The sequence below is a fragment of the Elephantulus edwardii genome, unplaced genomic scaffold (genome assembly GCF_000299155.1).
Source record: "Elephantulus edwardii isolate Elephantulus edwardi_28Jun2011 unplaced genomic scaffold, EleEdw1.0 scaffold00117, whole genome shotgun sequence".
NCBI lineage: Eukaryota > Metazoa > Chordata > Mammalia > Macroscelidea > Macroscelididae > Elephantulus > Elephantulus edwardii.
In genome coordinates, this window is record NW_006399867.1 from 5518137 (window position 1) to 5535238 (window position 17102).

Genomic DNA, 17102 nt, shown 5'->3' on the forward strand with positions numbered 1-17102 from the left:
AGATGCTCTGCCGGGGAAGGAGGGGCAATCTCCTCCTGTACCAGTCAGATCTGATTTGACGGTACACGCACACAAAAATAAAAAAAATAATAAAATAAAAAAAGAAAACTGTCAAAGATTGTTGAAAGCAAACCTTTCTAATATTATGAAAGATCAGATGACATAACATTCAAGAATCTCAACGTATTCCAAAGAGGACAGGTTCCCTTCTTGCCATACACCCAGACCATCAAGAGAAAATCAAGCTTCCCAAAACCAAAGACAAAGAATTCTTAAGCAGCTCAGAAACAGGAAAAGTTACCTATTCATGAGAACCAATAAGATTAAGCTCTGATTTCTTGGGCTAAAACCAAACCCAGACAAGAATTACATACCTAATAAAATTGTCCCTCAATTATGATGGTGAAATTAGGACATTTCTAGGTAAACAGAAAGACACAATTGTTGGTTTTCAGAGGCTGTATATCATAACAAGATTTCCCATCTTTCTCCCATAGAGTAGCTAGTGAATTAAAACTGTGTGCTTTTGAATTGATAATACAACTCCTTACCACTAAACTATCAGAATTCCCTAGAGGCACAATAAACCTATACAAAAATTGTTTAAAAGGAGTATGTGACTAGGTATTATCTTCATGACAAGATTCCAGAAAAAGAAATACATAGTAGACTGTGGACTTGGGGGGTGGGGTGTTTATATAACAATGAAAGAATTTTTTTTTCTGTTCAAAGAGAAAAGTGAACTGAGGGGAGGGTGGGAAAGGAGGAAAATGTGCAGCAATAAATGAGTGGGGAAAAATTAAATGGGAAGAATATGCTGTAAATATATAGAGATAGAAATATATAGCATTAAAAAATTTAAAAAATATTACAAAACATTACTGTAAGAAGCCAAAGGAGACCTATATAATTAGATTATACTATGCTTAAGCTTTTGTCAATACTACTTAAAGTAATCTACAGATACAATCCTGATCCAGATTCCACCATCACTTTTTTAAAGAGATTATCAACTTTATATGAGAAGCAAAGAGGTCTCAGAAAAACAAAGCATTACTAAAGAACAAAGTAGGAGGATTAACATTGCTTGATCTCAAAACCTGTTCTACAATCACAGCAATTCAGTTCAAGCCTGTTCCTCACTACTTTACTTCTGTTAAGATACCAGTTGCACAGGCAAAATAGTTCCCTTCAACAACAGCCACAAAACCAATTCCCATGAGGTTAGATGTCCCCTGAGCTCACTTGCCTATTTCTACTAATTCTAGTATCAATCTTACTGCACTACTGGGTTAGACATCTGTTGCAACACCTATACAGACTTTACAAAACCATATCACAGTTATAAATCTTATTAGGGAAGTTAGCAGGTTATAATTCAGTTTGGCAGCAGTCTACAATCTCTCAGTTCAGACAGCTTATCAAGCATGGTTGCAGACCCTTCAACCTTAAGCCTTGGGGCTTTCGGAGAGCGTTTAAAAAAATATCTCTATTTGTTTTACCAATTATGGCATCTCCCCTTTCCCCACTCTAGACCTCCAGCAAGCTTGGGTGAATAGCTCTGGCTCTGGTTCCTTGGGTCAGCAGTCTTAAGGTTAGTTCTTTCTCACATTGGGTCTTGGCTGTGGTTGCCACTGCCTTCTGGTAGACCTTGGTCTCAGTGGTGCAGAAATCTTTGGTCCCAGAGATCATGAGCTGCATTCTCTACTTATTCTTTGCTGGTGATGAGAGTCTCAGATTTCTGTTGCTGGATCTGCTCAATTTAATGGAGAGTCCCCTTGTGGCTAGACTAACATGCCCTATTTGTGTGACCCCAGCCATCCACGGGGCAAACAAGTGCAATGACTAAGAGAGCCAGTTTGAACAATGAACGCAATGTTTCAGGGATGGAGGGAGAGTTTCATTATGTAATTCAAAATCAAGCCTCTTTCCTTTGAAACTGATTGATATCTTGAAGTTGATGACACATCACAAAATAAGTCTTTCTTACACTGTTGTTGTGTATACTATTGAGTCAGAACCAACTCCGAGTTATCTCTCCAGTAGGTTTTCAGAAGCTAGAAATCACATGAGAGGAGACTGCTCACTGATTTCCTTAGTTCACCAGAGCTTCCTCACTAAAGATTACAACCTTGTTGTTGTTGTTATTATGTGCTGTCAAGTCACCTTTGACTCATAGCCACCCTATGTACAACAGCCCTAAACCCTGCTCTGCGCCAATCTTATGGTCTCTGACACACCTACTCCCATTATCCCAGTCACTGAATCAATCCATTTCATTGATGGTCTTCCTCTCTTGCACTGGTCCTCTATCCTCCCAAACATGATGTCCTTTTCTAAGGACTGGTCCCTCTTTGCAACATGCCCAAAGTATGTCAGATGGAGCTTCAGAATCCTTGCATCCAAGGAGCAGCCTTGTTTCACCCTCTCTAGGACAAAGCTGTGTGTTCTCCTAGCAATTCATGGTATAGTCAATACTCCTCTCCAGCATCACAGCTCAGAGGCATCAATTCTCCTTTTATCATTCCTAGTCATTGTCCAGGAAATCCCAATATACTGTCATTGTCAAAAATATTCCCATTCTGTAGGTTGTTTTTTTAGTCTTTTTGTGAAGACTTTTGAGGCACACGAGTGTTTGGTTTCTAGACAATACCAAATATCTAGTTTTCTTTGCACTGTTTGTGTTTTGTTAAAGTTTCATAGTGTATTTAGGTATGTTTCATAGCATAGATTTGTTTCATAATATATTATGGCCCATTATACATAAAATACTATGTGAGAAGTTGTAGTAACATTCAACACAGGAACGTGTGAAAACCCAACAACAAAAAGATCACCCAGCTGACTCCTCAGGGCGTTCTTTAGAAGCAGGGAAGGTGAAACTTTATCTCACTTAGTTTGGGCATGTTTTCAGGAGAGACTAGTTCTTGGAAAAATGACATCATAGTAGGAAAGGTAGAGTGTCAGTGAAAGAGAGGAAGACCTTCAACAATATGGATTGACACAGTGACTGCCACCACTGTCTCAAACATACCAGAGGTTGTAAAGATGGTGCAGGACAGTGGAAGGGTCAGATCTGTTGTTCATAGAGTTTTTGCGACTCATAGATGATGACTTCTTAAAAATGAAAACATGACAATAGCAAGCATGTAAAACGACAGGAATGGTCCTAACCTACTTGCAGGACCATAACTTGATTCATTATTTTCGGAAATATGTTGTAATACAGGATGTGAACGTGATCTCCTAATTTCTCTACTAGAGAAAACTCGACAGATCTGCTTGTTTGTGTGCAATAGGAAACACGTACAAGAGTTCAAAGTGTCATTATTCAGTAAAAGTTCCCAAACTCGAACCTATCACAATGTCAATTTACAGTAAAATTAATTTGAAAGATTGTGCTTTTTCATAAACAGACTATTATTCAGCAGTGGAAATAAACTACAGTCATAGTAAACAGCATGGATATATGTTAGAGATACCAGGTGGAACTAAAGACATAATATATAAAAGAGTAAAGCGTGATACAGATGTACAATTCAAAGCAGGTACAGATGAATATTTTGTTTACAACTATTTCATTAGGAAGGAAACAATAAAGAAAACAAGGAGGTGAAACCCATGAAAGTCAGTATGGTGATTTCTTTCAAGAAAGAGAAATATTGAGGTCTTAGGGTGCTAGAAATTTTTATTACTTGGATGGATGGTTATACAGATGTTTTCCATATTTAATTAACCTATGTATTGTGTTTATTTGCAAGCAGGAGTGGCATCCACTTCCTAAACAACATGCCTCCAGAAACTCTATGAACTTTGATAAATGTCAGTAGGTGTAGAGGGGCTTCAGGCTTTTTGTTGAGAAGATTACTATGACTCGTGCTCGACTTGAAGGCAATCAACAACAACAACAACATTATGTTCATACATTTTTCAGTATGTATGTAGGGAGCTCTGGTGGCCTAATGCTAAGGAGTTGTGCTGCCAACTCAAAGGCAGATGGTTCAAATGCACCAGTTGCTCCATGGGATACAGATGGGCATTCAAGTGTGAAGTTTACAGCCTCTGAAAACTCATTGGAGGGCCCGCTATGGGTTGGTTCCAATATGACAGCTCATAACAGCTATTTTAATAATGAAATATATTTAAAAGAATAAGCCTACAGGAATGCAAGTCTCACTGATTATTTTTTTGGGTCCTGTTTAATTTATGAATGGAACTGGGTGATAATTGTCATACTCAACACAAAACACACAGAGACACACACATGCAGAGACTCAATTTATCTCAAAGAACCAGTGGAGAAAACAATGATACCAGGATGATTCAGATTTTTTTACATTCTTACCCAAAAATTTCTATTACCAGCCACTTCGACCCTACCTGCTGAAATTCTGTTGCAAAATCATGCGATAAACGGATGGTGCACCAATGCAGTGGGTGATAGGGTATTTGAATAGTGTCTGAAAAATGAAAAGAAATTATATTTTACAACTAAGATGAAACTGTCAGCTCATCATTACCATTTTAGTTTTAACCTCACCTCTGGAGAAATTAATCTATTTACTTGTTATTCAACAACATAGAGAGAGATCAATTGGCCTGGTGGACAGAAAGTCATGCTGCCAAGCCAAAGATGGGTGACTCATTCTTCCAGGTTGTATATCCCTGGTCTGTGCATTGCTGTACAGAGGTAACTTGTGGTTGCTGTGAAGCTGAACACTGTGACACTGATGAGTCAAATGTGAAAATGGTTACCCATAGTAGACAGTGTTTGGTGGAGCTCCCCGACTAAAACAAGCTTGGAAGCAAGAGTGGCATCCACTTTGGTAATAGCTTGCCTCTTCACAGAGTAAGTATAAGGTAGATTTCCAAGTCTTATGGCAAGTAAGACTGGTCTCAAGTGAGAAAGCAGATTTTGGTGAATGTGAGGGAAAATTGCCAGAGACTCATGGTGACCCATGAGTGTCAGGGTAGACCTGTGCTCCACAGGGTCATTTTCGTTAAAATTTAACACCTTATTTGCTTATGAAGTATTTCTCACATGTGCTGTTCAGCCACTCCAATCACATCATTCATGCTGTATGTCCATCCCCCACAGCTGTGGATTTTTAATCGCTGCTGGTTTTGGAAGCTTGTAGTCAGCTCATTCTCCGCAGGCACCTCTGGTTGGACTTACTCTTCAGTTAGTAACTATTAACTGTTTTCACCTCCCAGGAACTTTATGACATAGCAGGAGGGCATATTCCTTCTGGTGGGGTTTTCTGGGGCCTGAGAGACTATGGAAGAGGCGGTATGTAGTTGGGACATTAACAAATGCAGACAATGTCTACAGGCAGGAAAGTGGAATGGCCCAGAAGATAGAATGGAACAGCAGGAATCAAGTCTCCTAGACATTAGCGAGACAGGATGGACGACTGGCACTGGCTGTTTTGAATTAGACAGTTGAAGGATCTGTTACATTTGTAATGATAATGAAGAAGAATGGTGTCACATTCATTATTAAATGAACATTTCAAGATATAGAATAATGAACAATGCTGTTGAGAGGGAGCTCTGGTGGTCTAGTGGATAAGAAGTTATGCTGCCAACACAAAGGCAGGCTGTTCGAATCCACCAGCTCCTCCTCAGGAAGAGGATGGGACATCTCACATTTGCAGTCTCTGAAAACTTGTTGGAGGGTCAGCTATGACACAGTTCCAACTTGACAGCATGTAACAACAACAACCTGAAGAGAGAAGATTAAACCTGAAGTCTAGGTTTTAATTGCCCACATTTACAATTAATGAACAAATGGAACAAAAGAAGGGAAAGGCTCAAGGGGACAAAAATGTGAGAGCTGTGGTGTCACAGATAAACTGGGTAGAAAAGAAGTGGTTATAGCAAATGGAGAGCTAGTTCTGTGAACAAGCAGGAAAGACAGGGTTGGCCAATGCGTCACAGAATTAAGGGAAAGTACTTTTCAGATGGGGAGATGGGGAGCTATGGATGTGTTTGTGGACTGAGGAAGGAGAGTGAGAGAATGAAAACTCAGGACAAAAGGAAGTCTTTGAGGAGCAAAGAACATAAGTGATCCAGGGTGATTATGTGAGAGGAACTCAGACAGGTGGAAGGACAGCTTTGCCTGGAGGACAGAAAGCAAGTACCATGATGAACCATTTATTGAGTCCTTCCCCGGAGCTGTACTTGCTGGTTTGTGTAAAGTGTTAATGCACTTGGGAGTTAACCAAAAGGTGGTTGTTGTTTTATTTATGCACTTTGGGTCAGAACTGACCCAGAGCTGAACCCCCCAGCAGGTTTTCAGAAGCAGCAAATATCATGGGAGGAGATTTCCCAACTTTCTTCTGAGGAGGATCTGGTGGATTCGAACCACAGCTCCTTACCACTAGGCCATCAGAGTTCCCTAACTGAAGGGTTGGAGGATGGGATTGACTTTTCAGTGCCTCAGAAGAAAGGCCTGGAGACCTCCTCCCAAAATATCAGTCATCAAAAGCTCTGTGGAGCACAGTTCTACATTGGTACGTGTGGGGTGTGTGTAAGTTGAGATCTACTCAAAAGCTGTCCTTTCAGTATGCGTCAGCCTCCAGGATGAGCACCCTACATGCTTTCCCAACATCACCTGATTAATAGTCACAATTATTGGAGTTTATTTGAGTTGCTAATGACTAAAACCCCCAATAAGGTAATTGAGGCTTATTAAATAGTCAGCTTAACAAACAAATGGGACAAGAAGCTGCCTTTGTTAGAGTCAAAGTATATGGATTTTCACTATGTCACCAAACTGAGTCCATAGAGACTTGAGCTGATAACCCAAAGACTGCATGCACTTCTCTCATAGTTCAAACCCACCAGGGTTCCTGGGGAGAAAGAATCATTTGATTTACAGCCTCAGAAACCCAATGGTTAGCTATGGGTCACTTCTGACTTGATGATAATGAGTGTGAAGTTTGTTTGTTTCATGTATTTATTTTTTTACTGACCTGAGTACACACACACACACACACACACACACACACACTACCTAGTTGAACCAGGAACCAGGATCCTCTGGGCTAATTTTGGCTGTTTTCATGGCTGAAATGTGTATTCCTAGCTCTATGTCCACAAAAGGCCAATCTCTAGGTCTGGAGAAGAGGCTGCAAATCAGTGTTGTCATGAAGGTTAGTTACATCCTGATGCGATTAATGACATGGAGTCTTTGATTCAATGTTCCTCCAGAACCAGGATTATGTAAGGGTAGTGGACTTCGTGGCTAAATAAAACATTGCTTAGGATGGACCAAGAGTTTGTTGGTGCTGGAAAGTTCTTCTGCTTACCTCTACAATGACCTTGGGGTCAAACTGGGGTAGGTGATGTACGAAAAGTGTTGTGCCCACTGTCCATGGTTCCAGCACGGTACCCAGGAGAGCCAGAATCCAGCCTGGATCGGACATGCACCATAGGGTATCTGTCATCTTCAGCTGTAGCCATTTCCGGCTAGCTCCAAAAGACAGTAATCTCAGTTAGGTGACCAGGCTTCAGAGGCTCCGGCTTTCAGGAAAGGAGGGACCCACCTCTCTTACTTCAGTTCATATGACTTATAGGGAGCTGCAGACGCACCCTCTTCCTCCACCCCCCCATATGTGTCCTAAACTGGTGCAATCATGATGATTCTTGAGGCTTTTGCTGGAAAGCTAGGGCATGGTCTTCTGGGCTTTTGCTGGATTTGAGTCTGCTGCAGTGCTAGCCCCAGTTTCCCTGAGCTTCCTGGGGACAATATGGGATAACCCTTTCTGAGAAGAGCATTGGCGTAGCGCCGACAAAGCTGAGTGGTGGAGAGATGAAATCCTAATCCAGAAGCTGTCCAGACATGCCTAAAGCCAAACACTAGACATCTCTGTTTCATGAACCAATATCATCTCCTATGTGGGAGAAGGATGGGCAGTCTCCTCCCATGCGATTAACTGCCTCTGAAAACCTGCTAGAGGGTCACCTGTGGATCAGTTCCCACTAGACAGCACACAACAACAACAACAACAACAACAACAACTTCCTTCCATAGTTTAGAGTGGTAGATATTGGCCTTTCTGTCATTTGCAACAAACAAATGCAAAAACTCAAACTTGTTGCTAAGGGGTCAGAACCAACTCATAGCTGACTCTCTAGCTAGTTTCCAAGACTATAATTCACACAAACAGATTTTCTGTCTTTCTCTTGAAGAGTCCCTAGTGAATTCAAACCACCAGAAAACTGCCATGTTTGGGTCAGCAGTAAAACTCCCTGTAGACTATGCCATAGCTTACTTTGCAAAGGACAGAGAGAACCCCAATACTCTCTCTTGGCATAAAGTAGAAGCAATTCTTCTAAGTGTTATTGTTGCTGCTGTGAGCCGTTGAGTTGGAACTGACCCACAGTTGGCCCTCTAGCGGGTTTTCAGAGGCAGGAAATCACTCAGGAGCTGATTGCCCATTTTTTTCTTGTGGATCATTTGGTGGATTTGAACTGCGTATCTTTGTGTCGGTGGTGCAGCTCCTTACCTCTATGCCACCAGAGCTCTCTGGCCTAAGGACAGTAATTTATACTTGGAAGGTCCTGTGGAGAAGGGTTTCTATATCTCCATGCTATTCTTAATGTCTGTGAAGGAGCCCTGTGGAGCTCCGTGGAGAAACACAACTCTCTACTTACTGGGTAAAACTTTCAGAAGCTCTTTCACCTCTGGGGAGGGGATATGATGAGTCACTCACACCCTCCCACTTTGAAATTGGGGCATATTCTCATCTCTACGGGCAAACACTTAGCATTTTCCTCTGAGATCCCCAGAGTTCAGAGTCTCCCCAGAGTTCAGAGTCAAACAAAACATGTCTCCCTAACCCCCAACAACATCCACTCACTGAACCTCAACATCCTCCACATCCCAAGGCCTGCTGTCTCCACCCTACACACATACACCACACATCCTGTCTCCATACACCACACTTCCTATCTCCATACACCACACTTCCTGTGTCCATACACCACACTTCCTATCTCCATACACCACACTTCCTATCTCCATACACCACACTTCCTGTCTCCATACACCACACTTCCTGTGTCCATACACTGCCTCCAGCCACTCTCCATTTACACCCTACCCTTTTAAACAAGCTTGGAACGAGGGGTGGTATCCACTTCCATAATAGCTTGCCTCTGGAAACCCTACGAACCCGGAGAGAGGATGAAAGGCACCCAAGCATTGAAGACTCTCCCTCATAGGGTTGCTGTGTGTTGCCTGTGACTTGACGGTACTTAACAACAACAACCCTTTTAACACAAAACTCACACACTACACCCCCCTCATACATTCTTCGCACACTGCCAGATGCACATCCTGCACATAGACATATCTATACTGCACTGCCAACCCAAAGGCACATGGTTCAAGTCTACCAACTGCTCCCCAGAAGAAGACCTCCTCCCATGTGATTTACTGTCACTGAAAACCCTCTGAAGGGTCAGCTATGGTTTGGTTCCCACTTGATGGAATAAAACCACAATATACACACACATACACAGTCTCCACATAGTGTTCTCAAGCATCTTCCACATACGCATGCTCTTCACATAGACACCACACACACACACACACACACGCACCACTTTCTTCTCTACTCACAGCACCTCCACATCCTTCACGCACAGATAGCTCCACCCACCCTCGCCTGCTACCTCAGGCACTACACAACATGATCCCAGCTCTGTGACCTAGACTAATTTCTTTCCTACCATGAGGGGAGGTAGGATCGAACGGCAAGTCCATGACTGTGTTTCGCCATTTTAGGGAAGCCAGTGGTCCCACTCGTGAAGAAAATCGTCATTGGGTCCGTGGTCTTGGACTTAATACAGGCATGGTCTGGGGAAGCGGATCTGGGAAGGATTGAAGACAAAAAGAGAAATGTCATATATGCTGTTTTATCCTTAGTCTGGAGAAGAAAGGAAATAACATGAGGCTTGGAGTCAGGAAAATAGGGATTCGCAACACAAGAGGGAAAATGAATTCCCTTGATATTAGGTGTTATACTGACTTTATGGAAATCAGGACAACTGGACTACCGTTTCTTTATTGGGGAAAAACTGGATTTTTTTTTTCTTCTCAAAAAATCAACACACACTTAGAATAGCAGTTATTGTGTCCCAGGCAATGCTGTAATTTTCAATTGTTTTTGTGTACTGTCTAGTCGGAACCGACCCAAAGCTGACCCTCCAGTGGGTTTTCAGAGGCAGTTAATCACACGGGAGGAGATTGCCCATCCTTCTCCCACAGAGCAGCTGGTGGACTTGAACAGTGTGCCTTCAGGATTGCAGCACAGCTTCTTGCCACTAGGCCACCAGAGCTCATTTACTCTTCAGAGTAATCCCAGGAAGTAATTACTGCTCTTATTGTTCCATTTCACAGATGAAAACTCAGAGGCTCAGGAGACGTTAGATAATTTGCCAAAAGCTAAAGAACTAGCAAGTGGCAGAGTCAGAATTCAAACACACCCAGCCTTGCCTCCTACCTGTTGAACTCCCCACTGCGTGGCCCCCTGTCCCCCAGCACTGGGACACAGCAAGGTTTTCCCACCATTCTGCAAGGAACACAATCATTAAATGACCAGAACTTACTTGACCAGTGACCGAAAGTCCAGCCACCCTTCACGGTGGTGGTCAGACACCAGGAACTTAAATTTCAGAGACGGGCAGTCAAAAGCCACAGAGTCCACCACCGGGGCAAGGGTATCCGTGGTCACAATTCCTGTAGCTTTAGATACTTGTAGTCGGTAGAGAATGTCCTTGGCTGTTAACTGGGTGGTCCCCGGCATGAAGATGACTCCTGGGGTGGAGAAAGCAAATGCTTGTTTTTTTGTTACTCCTTTACAATCATGGTCCTTAGGCTTGCTCATAGAAATCTCCCAATCTCTTGCTGTGAAAAAACAATACTGTGACACAGTGACTACTGCAATGAACTTGAGCATGGCAGAGATTATGGCAATGGCGCAGGACAGTGCATGGTCCAGATCTCTTGGTCACAGGGTCACTGTGAGTTGTAGTCACTTGATTGTACCTAACAATAAAGGCAACAACCAAACTCTAACCTCTCTATGGATACTCTTTCTGGAATCCTCCCAGACTTGGCTACTTTCCATTAAAACAGATGAGGGAGAAAATGAATTAAAAGGGATTTGAGATTAGGTATTATTGTCATGACAGGAGTCCAGAACGAAGGTTGTATAGTGGAGTGGACCCGTGGGAAGGGATTGTAAAACAATGAAAGGATTTTTCTTTTACTTTTCAAAGAGAAGAGTGCACTGGGACAGGGGAGGGAGCAGGGAGAAAAGTGCAACAAACGAATAAATGGAAATCCAAAGTCTCTGTAAATTTTCAGTAAAATGAATAATAATAATAAAAGGAGGGGAGTATTCCTACACTAACACTTGTATCTTCCCTCCAGGGGAAAGAACCAAACTCTTCTTGACGATATTTCACTATGTTAGCCTCTCCCCTGCTTTCTCTTCCACAAATCCCATCCTCTGTTTCTAAGGGGGCTTTCTTTAAATAGGTAATTCATGATTCCAAACCTCTTCAAGTGTTCTGCTCGTGTCTTGAATACCCTTCTTTTGCTTTAACTATTCTTCCCTTCCATTTATCTCAGAGAATGAGAATCAAATCTCAACTTTTCATTTGCTGGTCTCTTAACTATATTCATATTGAATTATATTACATGATTTTTTCACACTAGCTTTGTCATCAAATTTTTTATTCCATATGAATCCCCCCTTCCCCCACTAATGGGCTTTATTAGGGAAATTTGAGTTAAGAACCAGGAGTACCCAAGACACAGTCCTTCAAGCAAGACAGCCTCTTCTCAGGTGTGCTGGCTGGCAGTGTCAACCTCTGCCCTGCTCAGATAACTGGTACAAATCTTAGTTCTACCAATTATGTGCTGCCCCTACTCTGTTGGTAAACCTGGGCTTGAAGGTGTTTGGCTCTAACTGCACTGATTGGCACACCTAGCTCCTCTGGCAAGTGTCCAGAGGCATTCACTTCACAGGCAAGCACTCGGCTTTCTTACTGTGTTGATCAGGATCCCCTAATTTTATCTCCCGCTGGTCTCTGGTTCTTCATCTCATCTTCTGCTGCCGCTACAGCTGCTACTACTGCCATCTAGACATCCAAGCTGGTTCTTCATCGCTGGCTTGTGCAGGAATCTCAGGTATAAAGGGAGATCTGGCATGACCTTAGTGACTTCGCTGACTGTTTCGTGAGCTAGGAAACAGTGAGAGCGAGACTATCTACAAGCATGTTAGAGTGTTTCCTGAGTGTGTGAGATAGGATGAGAAGTGTGATGAAAGAAAGAATCCACAAGTGTCCTAAGAAAACAAACGAAACAACTCATTCCTGTTGAGTTGGACCTGATTCGTGGCTGACCCTCCATTGAGTTTCTGAGACTATAAATTGCCTGACAAAAGATTGTCCATCTTTTGCTCTCGGATGAACAGTCCAGCCTTCAGGTCAGCAATGAAAATTGCTATAAATAAGACATTCTAAAGTATAGCTATTACTTGATTAAATAAAAAATCAACTGCTACTGAGTTGATTCTGACACCAGATGGCCTCATGTCTGTCAGAGAACCATGCTCTGTAAAGTTCACAAGGGTTGATATTTTCACAATTTGTTCACCAAGCTCTTGCCGATGAGGAGACACTGGGTGTACTCAAACCTCCAACCTTTTGATTAGGAGCAGAACTAGTTAACCTTTTGCACCACAAAGGACTCCAGGTAGGTAAAAGGAAGAGGGAAAACATTTTTCACAGAAGAAGGCAAACTAATAAACACAGAGGAAATGATCAAAACAGAAAATCATCTATTCAAAACCATCATGATAACACCCAATTCTTCTAAGAATTGTAATGATTAAACAATTTGATAACAGACTGTTGGAGAACAGGATATTTATATAATCTGAAAAGAATTACATTATAGATTACTTAAAAATACAAAGAAGGAAAGGTGCCTTTAAAAGGAAAAATATGGTAGATATCAGTTTGCTCAGGTAGTCAAATTATATAATTGATGGTAAACAAATGACTTCATATACTCCCCGATATGGTGTACTTAGAGAGAAAGAAGATCTTCCTTGTAATACTTTAACCAGTCATGAGGTGTAGAAACAAATGTTGAGTGGACATCCTGAAAAACAACCTCTTGTTGGGTACCATTGACTTGAGAATGACTCATAACGATCCTATGAACATCATATCTGAACCCTACCCTAACCGGTACCATTTCCACCCTCTCTGCCATACTAGAGCCCATTGTTACAGTCACGGTGTCACTTCATCTTGTTGAAGGTCATTTTCCTCCGTTGACCCTCCACTTTTCAAGCATGATGGCTTTCTTCAAGGACTGGCCTCTCTTAACAACATAGCCAAAGCAACTTGTATGGTTCAAAACTGTCATAGGCATGCAGAAAAAGTTGAGAAGACTGAGGAGATATTCCAATTAAATGTCCATCAATAAACGAATGGCTTGAGAAATTTTGGAACAATCACAGAATGGAATACTATACAGCACTAAGGAATAATGATTTTGTAAAATACTATATAACATGGAGAGTATTATGCTGAGTGAACTAACTCAGTTTGGTATGGACAAGAACTACATAAGACAATTATTATAAAAATAGGATAACTGGTAATATATGAATAATAGTCCAAAAGTAGAGGAGATGGGGGATAGGGATGTATAAGGTGTGTGGGGGGGGGAGATCACTAGGATAAGAGAATTTGGTGCGTAGAGAGGAGAGTGAAGGAATTAGGAAAGATTATGTGAGGATCTAACAAGATGAGGAAATAACATGCATAAAGCAAATATGATTAGTTTTCTATAACACAGTGTATATGAATGATCATATGAAATACAATGTGAATGAAGGAATGTGTGAAATACAACGTACATGAATGAAACACAATGCTTAATAATTTTGTATGCAACCAATAAAAAATAAAAAACAAATACAATGCATGATTTCCACACCCCCCCCCCCGCCCTGGATTTTCAGTTTAAAAATAAAGTATAGCTTTAAGGGCATTATTGGGACAACTAAAAAATTTGACTCATGAACACATACCAGTTAACTGTGCTAAACCAATTTTAGATTTCTTGTGTGATAGTTGAGTTGTGGTGTGTGAACAGAACATATTTGCTCCTAGCAAATGAATGCTTCAGTATTCATGGGGGGAGTGTTAGAAGAACTGTATCAAATTCTCCAAGTGCTCAGAGTACAAGAAAGAAGAGGAGGGAGGATATGTGAGAGAGAAAGAGAAAAAAGAGACAGAGACAGATACACAGTGAGAATGGCCAAATAGTAAACAGTGATGAAAATGAAAAAAAAAAAAAAAGAAAATGCCTGAAAGTATGCAAAGGAAGGATGTGAGAGAGTGTATGAGGTAGTGTTTGAGTGTATGAATGTGAGGAAGAGAGTGAGGAAGAAGGAGTAAGAGAACTCGTGAGCTCACATGAAAAAAAGAAAGGAAGTAGAGAAAGAGAAAGTGTTTTCTTCCTCACTGGGCTCTTAACCCCCAGAAGCATAGCAGCTAGCTCAGAAGTCACAGCATAAGAAGCCACTTCTGAAATCCATCAGGGTCCCCCTGAGACACTGACCTGTTCGCATGCAGCCCACTAATGCCAGCCACCACTCGGGCACTCGGGGCAGAATCATGGCCAGATGGTCTCCGGGCTTCAGGCCACACGTCTGTGAGAAGACGTTGGCTACTCGGCGGGTTAGGTCTGTGAGCTCGGTGAAGGTCCATTTTATTTCATCTCCTTTGCCATTCACCCACCACAGGGCTGGTGCTGGACCTCTCTTGCCCTCCTGGTCAAGAGTATATACAAGATTTTACTTTCTTCTTCAAGGGAAGAGGACATTTACTTTAGCAATCCACTACTATAGTCACATTCCAGTGGCACATAGCCCTAGGGTTTTCATAAAGTCAAGAAAAGTTAGATATGATGTGAAATGCAATCAACCCCAGGGATATGATAGGCATCTCCATGAACCCCTATAAGGTCTTAAATAGTCTTCATGTCACCTATCCAAAATTTGAAACTTTAGCCTCCAAAGTGTCTGTCTTGGTTCCATATGGATAGTGATGACGTTCCGTGCCTCAATTATCTCATGCACGAAATGGGAGCAATATTATCACTCACTGGATAGAAAATTTAAGTGAGTTATATACATAAGTCAAAGGTACTATGACCGTGCCTGATGTCTCACAGGTCTTCAGGAAATATTAATATTATTTTTCTTGTTGCAATAAAAGTAAAAGAAGGTAACTATTTTTTCAACTGTAGGGGCTTTGTTTTAAAATTTGCTATTCTAACTAAACAATACAATTAACCAATTTGATCTAACAGATGCGTGAGAACATTCTACCCAACAAAAACACAATATACATTCTTCTCCAGTGCACAGGGAATGTTCTCTGAGATAGATCACATGGTAGGCCACAAAGCAAAACTCAATAAATTTAAAAACTTTTACATAGTCCAAAGTAGATCAAGATCTAGATTAAAAATTAAATCAGGATATAAAATTAGAAATCAGCAATGGGAAGATGAAAGGAAAAAAATTAGTGTATGGAAATAAAGAACACTGCTTAAAAGCTACTTGGTTACAGAAGAAACAAAATTGAAATAAAAAATATTTTTAACAAAATGAAAGCAAACATCAAGTGCAATGGTGATTAATTTTATAAAACAATGCATGGGAATGATTGTATGAAACATAATATGAATAAAGAATAGTATGAAACATAATAAAAACAATAATAAAGAGTTTGGAACACAGAAAAAGCAGTACTCAGAGAATAATAAGCACCCATATCAATAAAAGAAGAAAGAACCAAAACTTACATTTTGATACATTATCTCCAACACTTAGAAAGAAGTTGCAAACAAGCCTGACAGTCACCACAAGAAATTTTTTTAAGAAAAGACTAGAGCAGGAATAAATCAAACTGAAAAACATTAGAAAAAGTTAATGAGATCAGAATTGGTTCTTTGAAAGGATTAATAAAATTGTCAAATTACTCACTGGTAGCTCCAATAAATGAAAAGGAGAAGATACAAATAATATGAACAAGAAACGAAATGAGTTGATGGCACAACCCACAGAAATTAAAAGGATAATAATAGAATACTGTGAAGAAATATAGTGGTATATGTCAGAGGGCATGTAGGTCACATGGCTAACCCAGAAGCTGTGTCTCTCTGGTCATTTAAAGTCCATCAGCAGCCCCATAGAATAAAGATGCGTAATCTCCTTTCATCTGATTTACAGCCTCAGAAAGTTGCTGAAAAGTCAGTTATGAGTTGGTTTCAATGAGAGAAAGTGAGTGGAAGGGAAGGAAAGAAAAGAGATTCCAGATAAGCAAAACACTATTGAAGATGAAAAATAGAGGCCTTACGTACAATGAAAAACACATCAACAAATGGAACAGAATTGAGAACTCAGAAATAAATCCATCCACCCATGGACAGTTGATCTTTGACAAAGAGATAAAATCTAGTCAACAAGAAAAACTAACAAATGGTGATGGTACAACTTAATATATGTGTTTAGAGAAAACGGAAACAAAGTTCATAGCTCATACTACACAAAAAAATCTAACTCAAGATGGGTCATATTGCTCAGTGTGAAGTCTAAACTATAAAAAAAAAATAAAAAACCATCAAAGGAAAAAAAATAAAAAAAAAAAAAAAAATAAAAAACCATCAAAGGAAAAAAAATACAGGCTAATTCAGGAGTCATACCCTACAATCAAAAGAAACATCTCATTGGGAAATCCAATGCCAAGGATTTCTCCAAAGTTTTAAAGAGTAAAATGTTAAACACAAAACGATGCATCTGATCCAATCCATGATCTTTTCATGCCATGCATCTGAAATATGGACAATGAATAAAGATTATAGAAGAGAAATCTATGCCTTTGAGTTGTGGTGTCAGAGAAGAGTACTGAAGATCCCATGGCCTGCCAAAAGAACAAACAGATATATATTGGAGAAAGTGCAACTAGGATGCTCCTTAGAGGCAAGAATAGTAGAA

At 40.7% G+C, this 17102-nt stretch overlaps 1 protein-coding gene across 1 annotated transcript in view; it reads right to left on the reverse strand.

Moving 5' to 3' along the window:
- LOC102864896 (acyl-coenzyme A synthetase ACSM1, mitochondrial-like) overlaps window positions 1–17102 on the reverse strand; it is a 60256-nt gene that overhangs the window by 20940 nt on the left and 22214 nt on the right. The window contains exons 2-6 of the mRNA XM_006892653.1: window positions 14660–14870; window positions 10621–10828; window positions 9742–9882; window positions 7314–7473; window positions 4381–4460 (exon numbers count right to left, since the gene is read on the reverse strand). Of these exons, the coding sequence (XP_006892715.1) occupies window positions 4381–4460; window positions 7314–7473; window positions 9742–9882; window positions 10621–10828; window positions 14660–14870 (800 nt within the window). The remainder of the gene's footprint in view (window positions 1–4380; window positions 4461–7313; window positions 7474–9741; window positions 9883–10620; window positions 10829–14659; window positions 14871–17102) is intronic.